General features: G+C 34.2%; 1 protein-coding gene across 1 annotated transcript; it reads right to left on the bottom strand.

Annotated features, from left to right (window-relative positions):
- Positions 1-305: 305 nt before the first annotated feature.
- On the bottom strand, positions 306-15312 carry LOC133193235 (uncharacterized). Its single transcript, XM_061329196.1, has 5 exons — positions 14661-15312; positions 12872-12890; positions 9556-9578; positions 6010-6039; positions 306-4159 (listed from the first exon to the last, which is right to left on the bottom strand). The coding sequence occupies exons 1-5, from the start codon at positions 15310-15312 to the stop codon at positions 306-308; spliced, it is 4578 nt and encodes a 1525-aa protein (XP_061185180.1).
- Between the last annotated feature and the right edge of the window lie 336 nt (positions 15313-15648).

Raw genomic sequence — 15648 nt, forward strand, 5'->3', positions numbered from 1 at the left:
GTATTTTACACATGCTCTAAAGAGCAGAGGGACTTCTGGTGGACAAAATCGATCTACTTCCCCACTTTAAAAGTAAATTTGCCCCGATTTTTGTCAGTTGATCAAATTTCGGAATTTAAAAAAGAAATTTTAGAATAGTTAAAATACTTTTAGAGGGTGCCTTTACTTCTTCAAAAATACATGTACATTTATATCAATGAATTTTAAAGCAATCATTAATGTCTTTAAAACAACGTTTACATACTAGAATCATGTGTTCAACTTTGCGCCAAATTTCAGTCAAAGTTTTAACTCGCCATCATGTCTTATTTTCGAGCTTTCTTCGGAAAACTGACTCCATTGTTGTTACATGAATTTATTTCAACATTTTCACTGATTAACAGTTTAACTGTGCTTTCATGTTGATTTTTACGTGCTATATCCAGAGGACTGACTTCATTGAAGTTACATGAATTGATGTCTGCGTTGTTTTTTAGTAAAAGTTTAACAATGCTTTCATGCCCATTTTGACAAGCTATCCACAGAGGATATTTTCCATCTTTGTCACATAAATTTAAGCTAGCGTTTTTGTTCAGTAAAATTTGAACTGTGCTGTCATGTCCATTTTGACAAGCCATCCACAAAGGACTAGCACCATCGTTGTCAATAAGATTGACGTCAAAGCCTTTGTTCAATAAATGTTGTACAATGGTGTCATGTCCCTTGTAACAGGCTACATGGAAGGGGCTAATGCCATTTTTATCACATAAATTGATGTCGGCAGCGTTGTTCAGTAATAGCTGTACCGTGCTGTCATGTCCATTTTGACTTGCTATCCAAAGAGGACTGGCACCATCGTTATTATATAGATTGATATCAGCGCCGTTGCGCAGTAAAATTTTAACAGTACTATTATGTCCATTTGCACAAGCTATCCACAAAGGACTGGTACCATTGTTATGATAAAGATTGATGTCCGCGCCGTTGCTCAGTAATATTTTCACCGTGCTGTCAAGTCCGTTTTCACAAGCTATATAGAGAGGACTGACTCCATTCTTGTTACAGAAATTGACATTAACCCCTTTACTCAGTAAAACTTGAACCGTGCTGTCATGTCCATTTTGACAAGCTATCCAAAGAGGACTGGCACCATCGTAATGATTTATATTGATGTCAGCGCTGTTGCGAAGTAAAATTTGAACCGTGTTGTCATGTCCATTTGCACAGGCTATATAAAGAGGACTGACTCCATCCTGGTTACAGAAATTAACATCAACCCCTTTTCGCAGTAAAACTTGAACCGTGCTCTCATGTCCATTTTGACAAGCTATCCAAAGAGGACTGACACAATCGTTAGGATAAAGACTGGTGTCTGCACCATTGCTCAGTAATATTTTCACAGTGCTGTCACGTCCGGCTGCACAAGCTATATAAAGAGGACTGACTCCATTCTTGTTACAGAAGTTGACATCAACCCCTTTACTCAGTAATAGTTGCACTGTGCTGTCATATCCATTTTGACTTGCTATCCAAAGAGGACTGGTACCATCGTTATGATGAAGATTGATGTCTCCGCCGTTGCTCATTAATATTTTCACCGTGCTGTCATGTCCGTTTTCACAAGCTATATAAAGAGGACTGATTCCATTCTTGTTGCAGAAATTGACGTCAACTCCTTCCCTTAGTAAAAGTTGTACTGTGCTGTCATGTCCATTTTGACTTGCTATCCAAAGAGGACTGGCACCTTCGTTATGATATATATTCATGTCAGCGCCGTTGTGGAGTAAAATTTGAACCGTGCTGTAATGTCCATTTGCACAAGCTATCCACAGAGTACTAGTACCATCGTCATTAAAAAAATTGATGTCTGCGCCATTGCTTAGTAATAGTTTCACTGTGCTGTCATGTCCGGCTGCACAAGCTATATAAAGAGGACTGACTACATTCCTGTTGCAGAAATTAACATCAACTCCTTTACTTAGTAAAACTTGAACCGTGCTGTCATGTCCATTTGCACAGGCTATATAAAGAGGACTCACTCCATTCTGGTTACAGAAATTGACGTCCATCTTTTCACTCAGTAAAAATTCAACCGTGCTGTTATGTCCGTTTTGACAAGCTATCCACAAAGGACTGGTACCATCATTATGATAAAGATTGATGTCTGCACCATTGCTCAGTAATATTTTCACTGTGCTGTCACGTCCGGCTGCACAAGCTATATAAAGAGGACTGACTCCATTCTTGTTACAGAAGTTGACATCAACCCCTTTACTCAGTAATAGTTGCACTGTGCTGTCATGTCCATTTTGACTTGCTATCCAAAGAGGACTGGTACCATCGTTATGATAAAAATTGATGTCCGCACCGTTGCTCATTAATATTTTCACCGTGCTGTCATGTCCATTCTGACAAGCTATATAAAGAGGACTGACTCCATTAATACCACATAAATTGATTTCAGCTCCATTGTTTAATAAGCAAAGAATTGTTTTATTACGTCTTTTTCCTCCTTCTGTCTGTCTACCAGCCTCTTTTAAATGTTCTTCGTCATTATATGCTGCCAATATTAACGGTGTCCATTCATTATCAGTCGTAAGCATGTTGACGTTGGCACCAAGTCTTACCAATTCTTCAATGATTGAAAAGCTATGGAATACAGAAGCAATATGAATTGGTAACAATATTCCCCACTTTTCCAACATAGCTGTTTCTTTATACTCTTGGCTAAGAAACTCTAAGAACTTTGAATCACCATTTGCGCAAATAGCAGAAAATATGGGCATTTCTCGAGTTGTCAATTGAATGATGTTTTTCAAAAGAAATATAGAAATATCATCATGACAAAATGTAATGAATCCAATCAGCGGACATGTTTCACCTTTCAAATCAAGAAAACCAAGTCGAGACAAAGTAAAACTCCGGTATGATTTAAGAAATTCTGATTTGTCTATTTCACATCCCATAATTAAAAGAAGCTTTGGAAGAACTTCAGGCAAGTCAATTTTTTCTTTTATACATCTGATCACACTTTCTTTCCTTAAACATGGATTTAAGAGTACGTCTATCACATTTTCTGTCTGAATGTCAGTGATAAACCTGTCCACAAGATCACCTATGTACACTTCAGGCAGGTAAATTGTGAAGGGATCATGGTCTTTCTCTTTTTTCTCAATCTTCATCCGTCGTCTCAGAAAACCACTGTCTGCGTACTGTATTGTCTCCTGAGGACAATCAACACCAAAAACCAATGTCGTTATCTCCATAATGAAGTCATGGAGGAATTGAAAAGCATGCCCGACACATTTGACGTAAGATCCTTTCATTTCATGAAGAGTACTGCGAATGACTGAAATATTTGTGCTTTCTTGTAATTCACACATTCCTAATATGTCTTTATATTTTTTCATGGAATTTTTATTCCCTTTAATAGCATCGATATCCAAATTGTTTTTAAAGACAACAATCAGAATCAGAGCGCAAAATTTCTTACTTTCTGTTTTCTTCCACATTTCAATTTCTTTTTTAATAAAGTTGTATGGACATTGGAAAAAATCAACCCCCTTCTTGTATTCTGAATCCCTAGAGAAAAGCTTACAAAGCAATGGAAAGTAAGCTTCTGTTTTGATAATTTCTGAAACAAACTTTCGGGACAGTTTCAAATTTTGTGTGTACTGGTTTAGGATCGTTCTTTTCTCTACATCTGTCATTCTATTTTTTTCGTCGTCAATTTCTGCTACTGTGGATTCATCCAATAATATTCCCTTCACTCTCTTATCGTACAGAACCCATCTTCTACATGACACCACTAGTTTAACCTTCTTCAAGCAAATCTCCAGCGTTTCTTTACACATTTTCCATGAATTATACAATACTACATCTATAGAATCCTTACCCAAAGGGTCGTTGAGAACAAAAAACAGTTTTTCTGAGATGCCAGGCGAGCAGATCTTTCTAATTTCTTTCACTTCAGCCACTGGTATGACATTCCATCCTTGCTGTTTATACTTGAGTGCTATGTGTTGAATAAGAGCTGATTTTCCGGACCCAGAATTTCCAGCCACCGTAACAAGATTTTGATGTTTAAGCATTTCTTCCACGACTGCACTCGCTCTTGTAGGAATAAAGTCAACATCTTCTTCCATCCAGTTTTCCAGAATTTCATCTTTCAGTGTTTTTCCTGTAAGAGTGTCACTTAAATTCATGAAAAAGTAATTGTCAGTATTTTTAACGCATATATACCCAGGGACCATGACTTTCACAAGCCTGAATCTATCTAGCAGTATTCCAAACGATTTTATTCAATCTGTTTACATTTCCATTAACATCTGTGAACAAATACAAGAGGTCAATGGGCCTTGAAAGTCACCTGATTATAAAGGGTTTCTTAAGTTATGACCACTTTGGTCTCACCTGGAACTGGAACCCTGGACTCCAGTGACCAAAAAAATATATATAGGATTCTATAACCATTATCATAGTCATGTAGCTTGTTATCTAAATAGTTTATGAATAGAATGCGTTTGAAAAAAGAAACACACTTAATATATATTTCATATATGACGAATCAACCAAAGTATATACTGGAATGATGCCTAAAATTTGGTTTTTAAATATTCGAAAAAAAGATGTACAATGTTCAATATCTTTCAATATATGACCATACTAGCCCCCACTCTAAAACCCGATCGCTTGATCTTGGGGACATTAATTTGATTGATCAGATTGTATAGGGTTAGATGCTCATTATAATGGCAAAAACAATTTGCTTGCTAGCTAAGACATTTTGCCTGCTAGATGTCCATGAATACTGAAGAGGGCTAAAGCAGAAATCAGTTCAGTATTGAAAAGTTTTAAGGGGGGGGGGGCAAACTTAAATCAACACTACCTCAGGATACATTTGTATACATTTCTATATCAATATTACTAATCATGACTTTGCTGTTCTTAAACAGAGAATTTTAAATGTTTTTCCCCCTATGTATTCCTATCTAAAACTGATTGCTCATTGTGGCCCCATCCTACCCACTGTAGATTTGAACAAATTTGAATCTACACTACCTGGGGATGCATCTATTATAACATGACTAATCATGGTTTTGCTGTTCTTGAGAATAAGGTTTTTTCAAGATGATTCCTATATATTCCTATATATTCTTCTGCAAAACATTGACCCTCTGTTGAGCCCTCAACCCCTGGGGGTCATAATTTGAACAAACTTGATTCTAAAATACCCAAGGTTGCCTCTGTAAAAAAAAAAATATGACTAAAAATGGCTTAGTTATTCTTTAGGAGGAGATTTCAAAGATACTTCCTATGTAACGTTTATGATCAGGTTCTTACAAGGGATATATATAGGTTTTCCTTTTACTCTTTCTGAGTTAATGTTTGGAATGATTATTAAAACTGCTCTGTCTGAGATTATATCACAAAGTACTTAGATTTTCTTTATATCTAGAGAGGGGGACTGGGTAAGATACTACTTGCACTGTTTCTCTTCTAGGTTCCCAGTGATAGATAAGATTTGGGTCTCAATTTTTCTTTCAAATTTACTTCACCTAGATTAAATACAACAGAACTTAACAACAAATCCTTAGGATACTTCTCACTGGTGTTTAAAACTTTTACACTTTTATTTTGCTTTTACACTTAAGGTTTTCCATCCTCTATTCCTAAATGTCAATCACATACAAAATACTCTGATATTAATTTAAAGCATTTTACAGTACAAAAGGATATACTAATAGAAAGCTTCAAAAATGTAATTAATTAAGAAGTACATGTGACTACCTAACAAAGATTGCATTGAAGTATGGAGCAATTTTTTAAAAAATAAAAAAAAAATCAAATAATAAGAATATCAATAAATACTGTAGCGGTAAAATGCACTAAACCACATTAGAAATAGAATGACAATTGATGACGATTTTTTTTTTACCAGATAAGTTTTTTAAGGTCAGACGATAGTTCCTCAAATATCTGTTTTGCAAATCTTCGTAATGTATGAAAAATAATCAAAATTTTTATTACCTTCTGATTTCTTAGCAGGTTTCTCCTTGTCTTAAAATAATCAAAGCACTAAAAAGTGTGATACTGGCAGATAAAGTTTTTCCCAAAAGGACTATATAGGAAACAACATCCTGTGGTATTGCACAAATGCCTGGTAAGGTACCTCAAGTTTTTGTAAGTAAACATGCTAAAGTACTGGTAGCAATACTTCAATGACAAAATCTTGGGGAAAAAATATACTATTGAGGAACGTATCGTCTGTCCTTAAAATTGATTTTTTTTAAAATCAAAAACAGAGGGAGATAGCTCTTACAAAAATTCAAGGTCATAAATTAGGACACATTCCACCCTTACATATTAATAGTAATAAATGAGAGTTGTCTAAATATACCTAGTATTCAACACCAACATATCTGTTATGTATTCAATTTCATTGAAATAGGATGGAATACCTTAACTTCTTTATTGCTCATTAATCGTCCAACTTCTTCAGCTAGCTTCTGAATGCTTGACTTTCCCAAAGCTTTGCATTATATACCCTTAGGCTAGTCCATTCCAAGGGATGTCAGGTCATTCCACTATTTGAAGTCTTCAATGCGTTTTACTCTAACATAATTATATCCTTGGATTGGGGGGGGGGGGGGGAGGGGGCTAGATTTATTCACATTTTAATCTACACTAACTCAGAATGCTTTCAAATTTCTTTGAGTAATCATAGCTTAAGAAGATTTTTTTCATAAGTTTGATCTTTAATTGTGGCCCGTCCTATCCTCAGAGGATATGATTTGAACAAATTGGAATATACCTCACCTAGGGATGTTTCTGAATAAATATGACTAATCATGAATATGCTATTCTTGGTAAGAAGATTTTTAACGATTTATCCTATGTATTCTCATGTGAAACTTTGATCGCCAATTGTGGCTCCTCTACCCATGGGGGTCATGATTTGAACAATCTTGAATGTAAACTACTTGAGGATTCTTCCATGGAAATATGTCTAATCATTGCTTTACTGTTCTTGAGAAGATTCATGATATTGTTGTTTGTGAGAAGAAGATTTTTCAAGATTTTTCCAATGTATTCCTATGTAAAACTTTGATCATAAACTGTAGTTCAACCCTACTTCCGGGGTTCATGATCTGAACAAACTTGAATCTACTCTAACTGAGGATGCTTCCATAAAATTATTACCAATCATGACTGTAATGTTCTTGAGTAGAAGATTTTCAAGGATATTTCCTATATATTTCTATGTAGTACTCTGATCGCCAGTATTTGCCCCACCCTACCCCGGGGGAATTGAATCTTGAATCTACACTACCTGAGGATGATTCTACATAAATATCACCAATAATGGCCTTGCTGTTCTTGACAAGAAGATTTCTCCTATATATTTCTATGTAAAACTTTAATCACCGAAAATGGCTCACCCTACCCCCAGAGGTCATGATTTGGACAAATTTGAATCTACGCTACCTGGGGATGCTTCAATATAAATATTACCAATCATGGCTGAACTGTTCTTGAGAAAAAGATTTTTAAGGATATTTCCTATATATTTCTATGTAATAATTTGATCGCCCATTGTGGCCCCATCCTACCCCCAGAGGTCATGATTTGGACAAATTTCAATCTACGCTACCTGAGGATGCTTCAATATAAATATTACCAATCATGGCTGAACTGTTCTTGAGAAAAAGATTTTTGAGGATATTTCCTATATATTTCTATGTAATAATCTGATCGCCCATTGTGGCCCCATCCTACCCCCAGAGGTCATGATTTGGACAAATTTCAATCTACGCTACCTGAGGATGCTTCAATATAAATATTTCCAATCATGGCTGAACTGTTCTTGAGAAAAAGATTTTTAAGGATATTTCCTATATATTTCTATGTAATAATTTGATCGTCCATTGTGGCCCCATACTACCCCCAGGGGTCATGATTTGAAAAAAAATGAATCTACACTATCTGAGGATGCTTCAATATAAATATTACCAATCATGGCTGAACTGTTCTTGAGAAAAAGATTTTTAAGGATATTTCCTATATATTTCTATGTAATACTTTGATCGCCCATTGTGGTCCCACCCTATCCCCAGGGGTCATAATTTGAACAAATTTGAATGCACACTATCTGAGGATGCTTCTACCTAAGTATCACTTATAATGGCTTTGGTGTTCTTGAGAAGAGGATTTTAAAGATTTCTATGTAAAACTTTGATCATCCATTGTGGCCCCACCCTGCCCCCAGGGGTCATGACTTGAACAAATCTAAATCTACCCTTCCCTGGGATGCTTCCATTTAAATATTACCAATCTTGGCTATACTAGTACTGTTCTTGAGAAGAAGATTTTTAAAGATTTTTCCTATATATTTCTATGTAAAACTTTGATCGCTTATTGTGGCCCCACCCTACCCCCGGGGCTCATGATTTGTACAATATTGAATCTACATCATGTCAGAAAGCTTTCATAGATGTTTCATCTTTTCTAGCCCATTAGTTCTTGAGAAGAAATTTTTGATTACTCCCACCCATTTCTCACTATTTCTTAGCTATCTCCCCCTTGGAAGAAGGCGTGGCCCTTCATTTGAACAAACTTGTGTCCCCTTAACCCAAGAACACTCTGTGCCAAGTTTCGTTGAAATCGGCCCAGCGGTTCTTGAGAAGAAAAAGGAAATGTGAAAAGTTTACGACAACATCGACGCCGACGACGACAGATACCGGACAAATTTTGATGAAAAAAAAAATCATTTGAGCCTCCGGCTCAGGTGAGCTAATAACCACCTTTTGTACGCCGTAGACATATGATTGTAGTGTTATTATTCGCTTTCAAATAACTAGGTCAATGACCTTATTTTCAAGCTGCTGGGCCCCTGAGTAATTTTTGGAAAATACCTCAATTTCTAACATTTATACAATATCTTCTTTATTTACAAAAATAACACGTAACAAAACTCTTTGAAATATTATATAAATGAAATAGTTTTGATAAATATTAAGAAAAAAATGAATGTTTGAACTATAATCTTATTAATTATTTCAGTTCAAATTTCCTCTGATATTTCTCTAATTTTTACCCATTTTTAATTTTATATTACATAAATCTTAATGACTAAACTATTCATAGCCTCAGTTTACTTTTATTGCCCTTATTCTACTGGTATTAAAATTATGTGAGTCAATGATCAAATTCTTGATATATGTTGTCTGGAATGGTTTTTGTTCATATTTTTTTGAATTCTTCATTCCATGCTATCAATTATTTGAAATAATACCTAAGCTAACACACTTATCTGCAAAACGGTGTTAAAAATCACATAAAATTATAACTTTATGAACAATATTGAAAGAAAAAAACTGTAAAAAAAAAAAAAAAATGAAAATGAAAAAATCATGTCCGAATTTCCTCTGCGTCACCATCAATTTACTTTTGTTCTTGTATATTTTCTTCAAATAAGAAAATATCAATTTTTTTTTTAAAATTGATATTAAGTTATAGCATTGATTTAACATCTCGTACTTTATAGCATCCCGTTTCTGTCAACTAAAAGCTTACTCCTCCGAGGCACCTGATCCCTTCTCTGGAATTTACATTATTTTGAAAGATGCATATTTAATCTATTTCAAAATATATAAACGTCATCCTTCACTACGAAATGTTCCGTCTACCTGATCAATACACAGGCGGGTGTGACCTTTCAACAGGAGATGCTTACTCCTCCGAGGCACCTGATCCCTTCTCTGGAATTTACGTTATTTTGAAAGATGCATATTTAATCTATTTCAAAATATATATGAATTCATACTACTTGGACGTGCATGTAATTATATTAACTAAAGTAATGGCTTGGTTTTTTTTTTATGAGAAAGTAAATTTGTAATTTCTCTTGTATTTCTGCAAATTTTATCTGTATCCGTGTTTTTAACGATTGTCTAAAACTATAGAACTAGTGACACGTTACACTGATAACTATTTAAAGGTAAGGATATGTCTATTCCCAGTTAGTTGTGAATTGCTGTTTTCAATCGACAAAATATGGAGATAACGAACAAAAGTCCATTCAAACAATGCAAATTGGAAGCAAAGCAAACACTGACCTCCAAAAACATCAGAAGTTTGATCAGGTGCCATGGAGGAGTGAACATCCACTTCCAACCGGTCACAACCGCTGTGTGCTCATTGTCATAAAAATGTAAAAATCCGTAGATATTTCAGCGTGTAATAATGACCTAACTACAAATTGTGATATCTTATCTTGACTAGAAGAGATAGGAGTTGGTGTATCTCAATAAAACCAGTACGTTATCTTGACTTGACAAGATAGTTATCTTGACGTGACACGATATCTTATGTCGACAAAAATTATGTGGATGGCGTAAATATGCCACCATATACACTACCTGCGGATGCTACTACATTAATATGATTCATCATGCCTTTGCTGTTCTTGCAAAGAAGAGTTTTAACGGTTTTCCCTATATAATCCCTTTTTGTGGTTCTTGAGAAGATTTTCCCTATATATTTCAATGTAAAATCACTTAACTTTCACATTTTCTGGTCCAGAGGTTCTTCGCGGCTAGGATAAGGCTGTCTGTAAAATATCACAGTGCACCAGCAGTAGTCACTTCTCTGAACTACTTAGATATGACGTCATAATAGTATATGACGTCATGTAACTGCAAACTTGAGCTGACATGAATGACAGAGAGAGTGTCATACATTTTACATTTCTGTCTTAAGGCATGTACAAAGTATTTTACGTTGATGTTCGCGGGTATGTTAAGGCTACAACCAGAGATATCCTACTTGCCTCTACAATATGACGTCATAGTAAGCTGTATGACGTGAAGTATAGAAAGAATGATTTCTTAATATCTATATTTAAAGTTTAATTTCAGGTCCAAGAAATGAAAGAAATCATTCAAAAACATAATATAAACAAAATCTTGTCGTTTTTGGGTGGTATAAATAGCTAAGCATTTATCACGGGGGTTAAATACCAAACCTATGAAGTCATAACTATTGATCAAATATTTGCCGAGTGAAAGTTAAACGTGACGAGAATTCATGTAAACAAATATATAAAATGGGAGTTTTGAAGCATATACCCTGAATGTTATGTGTGATTCATAAGGAATTAAAGATTAAGAATCAGGTACGCTGATATTTACTTATCATGTTTTCTTATATTGAACACAGGCAGTGCTTTGAAATCCCGATCAGCCTTTCCTCTGTCGTTTTATAACAACAAAGTTGCAAAAGTTCAACACTACGCCGCATACTTTGAGGCATAATTTTTGTTTGTATCGAAAGCTTGTATTCTATAGTACTTGGAAAGTGCTGCTAGAATCGTGTGATTAACATGAATTGATAACAATTCCTTGATCGTTTGTACAAACTGTAATAATTTTGGTAAGGTTTCATGTGAAACTTTGGAAAAAAATTTACTGTGTCGGGAGAGTGGGATTCTAGCAGCATATTTTCAAGACCCAGTGATGTTTTTATATAATTATTTTTACAAAAAGAAATGAATTCTCCCCGGGGTAGTGTTGAACTTTTCACTTTTTCATTAAGGCAATTTTTCTATTTATAGACGTCACGTGATGACGTCGTAGTGGAGTCCTTCTTTAAGCCTAAGACTCAGTGACGTCTATACATTGGATAATAATAGTAAATGTTCTATCTATGGCTTTTCCGATTTATCAATGTTACATTTTAAGAAAAAAGTCTAAATTCGCCGAAATATGATCTGGGTACAGCCTTAACATACCTGCGTTGAATTCAGGTGTCTGGATTGTTTATAAACTTAGTATAATGGTGAATATTTTCATTATGATTTCTTTCTTTTCTGATATACAGGGTAATCAAGCAAAAGTAGAATGTGAAATACTCCCTGTTACACGTCGGCAGATAGAGTTAGAATTGATACATCGTGTATAAATTAGACTGGCACAAGTTATTAATAAGGATAAATTAAAGATATTCTGTGTGAATCTACAAGAGTGGTATGATCTCTAATCGAATCTTGCTGGAGGATAATTTGATTTATAGCCTATTTATAGCCTATATTTGTATAAATTGCAATAAAGAGTGTAAAATACACTCATATATATGTGTGAGTAAGATGAAATTCTCGTGAAATAGTTACTATATAAATAAAATTCAGACCTGCCCCAGCACTTTATATATACAATACGATACAATTCAAATAACAAAAAGTTCACAATAATTTTGTTTATCACTTGTGCCGATGTAATTCGTATGCAACATTTTGGAAATGTTATAAGTGACCGTCACGTGATCATCGAAGTCATGTGACATCACAAAAACATGTTTTTTGATACCTGATAAAACTATCTTCACAAGTTGGTTTTACTATATATACATAAATTTCAAATTGATATCACAACACAGACCAAATAAAACAGCTTGTTTTAGTGCATATTAAGCCTTCGGACAGCCTAGCTTAACATAGCTGCGTTGAGAAGATTTTTTAGGGCATATTAAAAAAAAAACTGTTTGGTTGCCCTTTTCCGATCGACTGGCTAAAAATTTTCAACTCAAAACTTTTTTAACCTTCAGGAAGCAGTCATTTTTTTATGCATTCAGGGAAATAGATTTTGAAAATTCAGCATTGAACATAAAATTTTCTTGTTAAAAAATTCTCACCTGCCTACTGACCCAATTTTTTCATCCTAAGTCGGTATAGGGCAAACAAACATTATCTAAAAGTTGGCCTTGACAACTACGCCCTATTTTTTTTTTTTTTTTTTTTTTTTTTTTTTTTTTTTTTTTTTTGCTTTTCAAAATTACCTCCACTTCGAAGGGGGCTTGGCCCTACATTTTAATCATTTAGAATAACATTTAGAACAGGTCATTAGAAAAGCTCACTTGAGTTTTCCGCTCAAGTGAGCTAAAAAGTAATTTTCACTTATTTAAGGACGTTCGATCCTGAGCTTTTGAGCAGATTTTGGTCTGGACCTTTATTTCTAAAATTCTGCATTATTTTTAAGTTCTAACATTAAATGTGGATTCTACAATGCAAATTATACTATATCCAATGAAAAAGCGCGATTAAATTCCATTCAAATAGGATTAAGCCAGGAACTATATTTTGTGGCGGAAGATTTTTTTAGAAGAAAATGATCATTTTTCCCTTTTGAAATATATACAGTACTGTTAAGTTTAGATTCCTATTTTTCCATGCTGGTTGCACACAGAGCTATTGTGTGCATTGAAATGTTTAATGCTAGTTCTAAAATATTAATTAAATCAGTTTTTGTGAATTCTATCATCATATTGTGACAAATATAGAAAATATATTCTGAAACTCCAGGAAAAAATTGAGCCAATTTTATCACAAAATTACCAGTTTTTTAGTAATATCTAAAAAATAACATCATAGACCTCCACTTTTGATTTTCTTTTCTGAATATATAAGATAACTCTGATCAATCTACTTAAATTCAGCAAAAGTTTAAGACTTTAAAATATTTTTCTTGCTTGTTAAATTTTAATGCCCGAAAAATGACATTTTGTGAGTGCAGAAAGGTCAAATAATTGATTATGCGAAGCAATTTGAAAATTTTTCTTTGTCACAATTTTAATGTATCTTTTTTAAAAGAGAATAATAGCATACTTTGTCCCATGATTTATTTGGATAAAAAATATTGGAGGGAAAACGTCGAGGATGTTATTTTTGATTAAGACACAAATTCAGTGCAAAAAGGTCATTTTAAATGTACTGTAGCGCCAAAAGAAGCATATTGACCCCCATTTTTTGTTTTGATTTTTAATTAAGCTATGTGTGTACAAGCTAAAAATATACTTGACAAAAAAAGTTTAAGACTTTAAATATCAGGATCCAACGTCGTTAAGAAACAATGAGGTGATTGTTATCTTTCAACACAGCACAGCTGTTTGTAGAATTACATACGTTTAGGTTTCAGTTTTGGTATGCATCTGTAAAGTACTTCCGGCTTCATGACTCTCTGAATTTGTCAACAGGAATTTCCATGTTAAATAGAAATTACATATGTCACATTTTCTATTAAACAGGGTATTCTTGTGAAATTTAAGACATAAAAGTACTGTTGCTTTGTCTGGACCTCCTAATGAATTCCAAAAATTAAGGAATTTTAAGGGAACAGTCAGGAAAGCCATTTCTCCAACGTTACTTTTCATTTTTTTTTTCACAATCATTCTTTAAACAATTTTTGGTTTGAGTTTAGCATAAAGAGTTGTGGTTCCTCCGTGGGGGCAACTTTCTGACTCTTTAAAAGAGTTTACAAGGACTGAGATATAGTAAATTGTAAGTAATTTAAAAAAAACAGCACAGTAAGATTTATATCCCTTACCACAGAATCATAGATATTCTTTAGGTTTCCATTTTGCTATGCGTCTAAAAAGTACTTCTGGTCTTATCAATTTTTTTTCTATTATAACAGTTATTGCTGTTTAATTCAAGATCTTGACTTTTTAAGGGTCGAAAAACTCTCCATTGTTGTTGTTGGATGAAAAAAAGGTTTAGTTTAGACACTTTATCTTTCGGTTCTATTGTTTTCCTCTCGTTTTCCTTTTCTGACAATATTAAACCCGTGAAAACGGATGATCTTTGTAAGACAAAAAGGATTGGTTGAAATATTGTTTAAAAAAATCACCTTTTGAGGGGGATTCCAATACTGCTTTCAGTTCTTTCAAATGAGATTCCAAAGATGACAACATTTCCTTGAGAGATTTGTAATTTTCATATTCCTCTTCAAGTTTTTTAATGACAGCATTTTCGTTTTCCTCCTCCAGGGCCTGTCTTTGAATGTTATTCAGTCCAGACATATAGTCTTTCTTTGTGTACGTTTGTAGTCTTTGGCAGATATCAGTTATGATTGACCACGTATTATCAAAATCTCTCTGTGAAGTCGACGCCGAGCTTATGTGTGCAAACACACCATTTCTTATCAACCTTATCCTCTCAATGTCATCGCCAATCGTTATTTCTCCTACTGCTGGCATTGTATTTCCACCCCAATTAAGTTTTGTTGGAAGAGGAACCTTTGTACAAATATTTCTTATCAGTGTATATATTAGCGTAATATCAAATTCTTTATAGCCATTATTATTGGCGCATATAAGTTTTTTTTCTTGTTCGGGGCGTATATTATAATAAAATGAAGATGCTTTCACCTTGCTATACACCAGTCCAGGGGGAACCTCCATTTCTAATACATCCCTGCAAGCCTGGGTCAATTCTTCGGTTATTGCCATTCCGAGTTTAGCAAACCTAGCACGATCGCCGGGGTTTGGTTTAGAAGCCATTCTGTTGGTTTTTATGCAGTTTGATTCACACTCTGAAAGGATAATAGTTGCCTTTTTTTTCAAATGTAGTTTATTATTCTCTTCTAAAAGGACAAAGATTTGAAACTCAGTCTCAACTTAACTGACTGAGAAAAGTCTTTAAAGTATAAGATTCTAAAGTTCATAATCCCCAAGTAAGGGTTGCAAGTAAAAAGGTAAAACCTTATAATTTTGGAGATGTAAATGAAATAAATACAGGGAGAAATAAATTTTCCAATTTTTTTTTCGCCAGAAGCATTCATACGTTTAATATCTGTTAAAGGGGCTTGGATACGGAATCCCGTTGAGGCCAGTTCA

This window comes from Saccostrea echinata, unplaced genomic scaffold, assembly GCF_033153115.1.
Source record: "Saccostrea echinata isolate AGI-Se365-2 ecotype Australia unplaced genomic scaffold, CSIRO_AGI_Sech_v1 ptg000027l, whole genome shotgun sequence".
NCBI lineage: Eukaryota > Metazoa > Mollusca > Bivalvia > Ostreida > Ostreidae > Saccostrea > Saccostrea echinata.

What these genes read in the sequence shown, in the direction of transcription:
- LOC133193235 (XM_061329196.1), bottom strand. Translation starts at nt 15,312, where the DNA reads ATGGCTTCTAAACCAAACCCCGGCGATCGTGCTAGGTTTGCTAAACTC. An exon ending in GGATCAGGTGCCTCGGAGGA is followed by an intron (nt 6,040 to 9,555) that starts GTAAGCTTTTAG and finishes GATTATTTTAAG; the next exon opens with ACAAGGAGAAACCTGCTAAG. An exon ending in ACCTGCTAAGAAATCAGAAG is followed by an intron (nt 4,160 to 6,009) that starts GTAATAAAAATT and finishes ACACTCTTACAG; the next exon opens with GAAAAACACTGAAAGATGAA.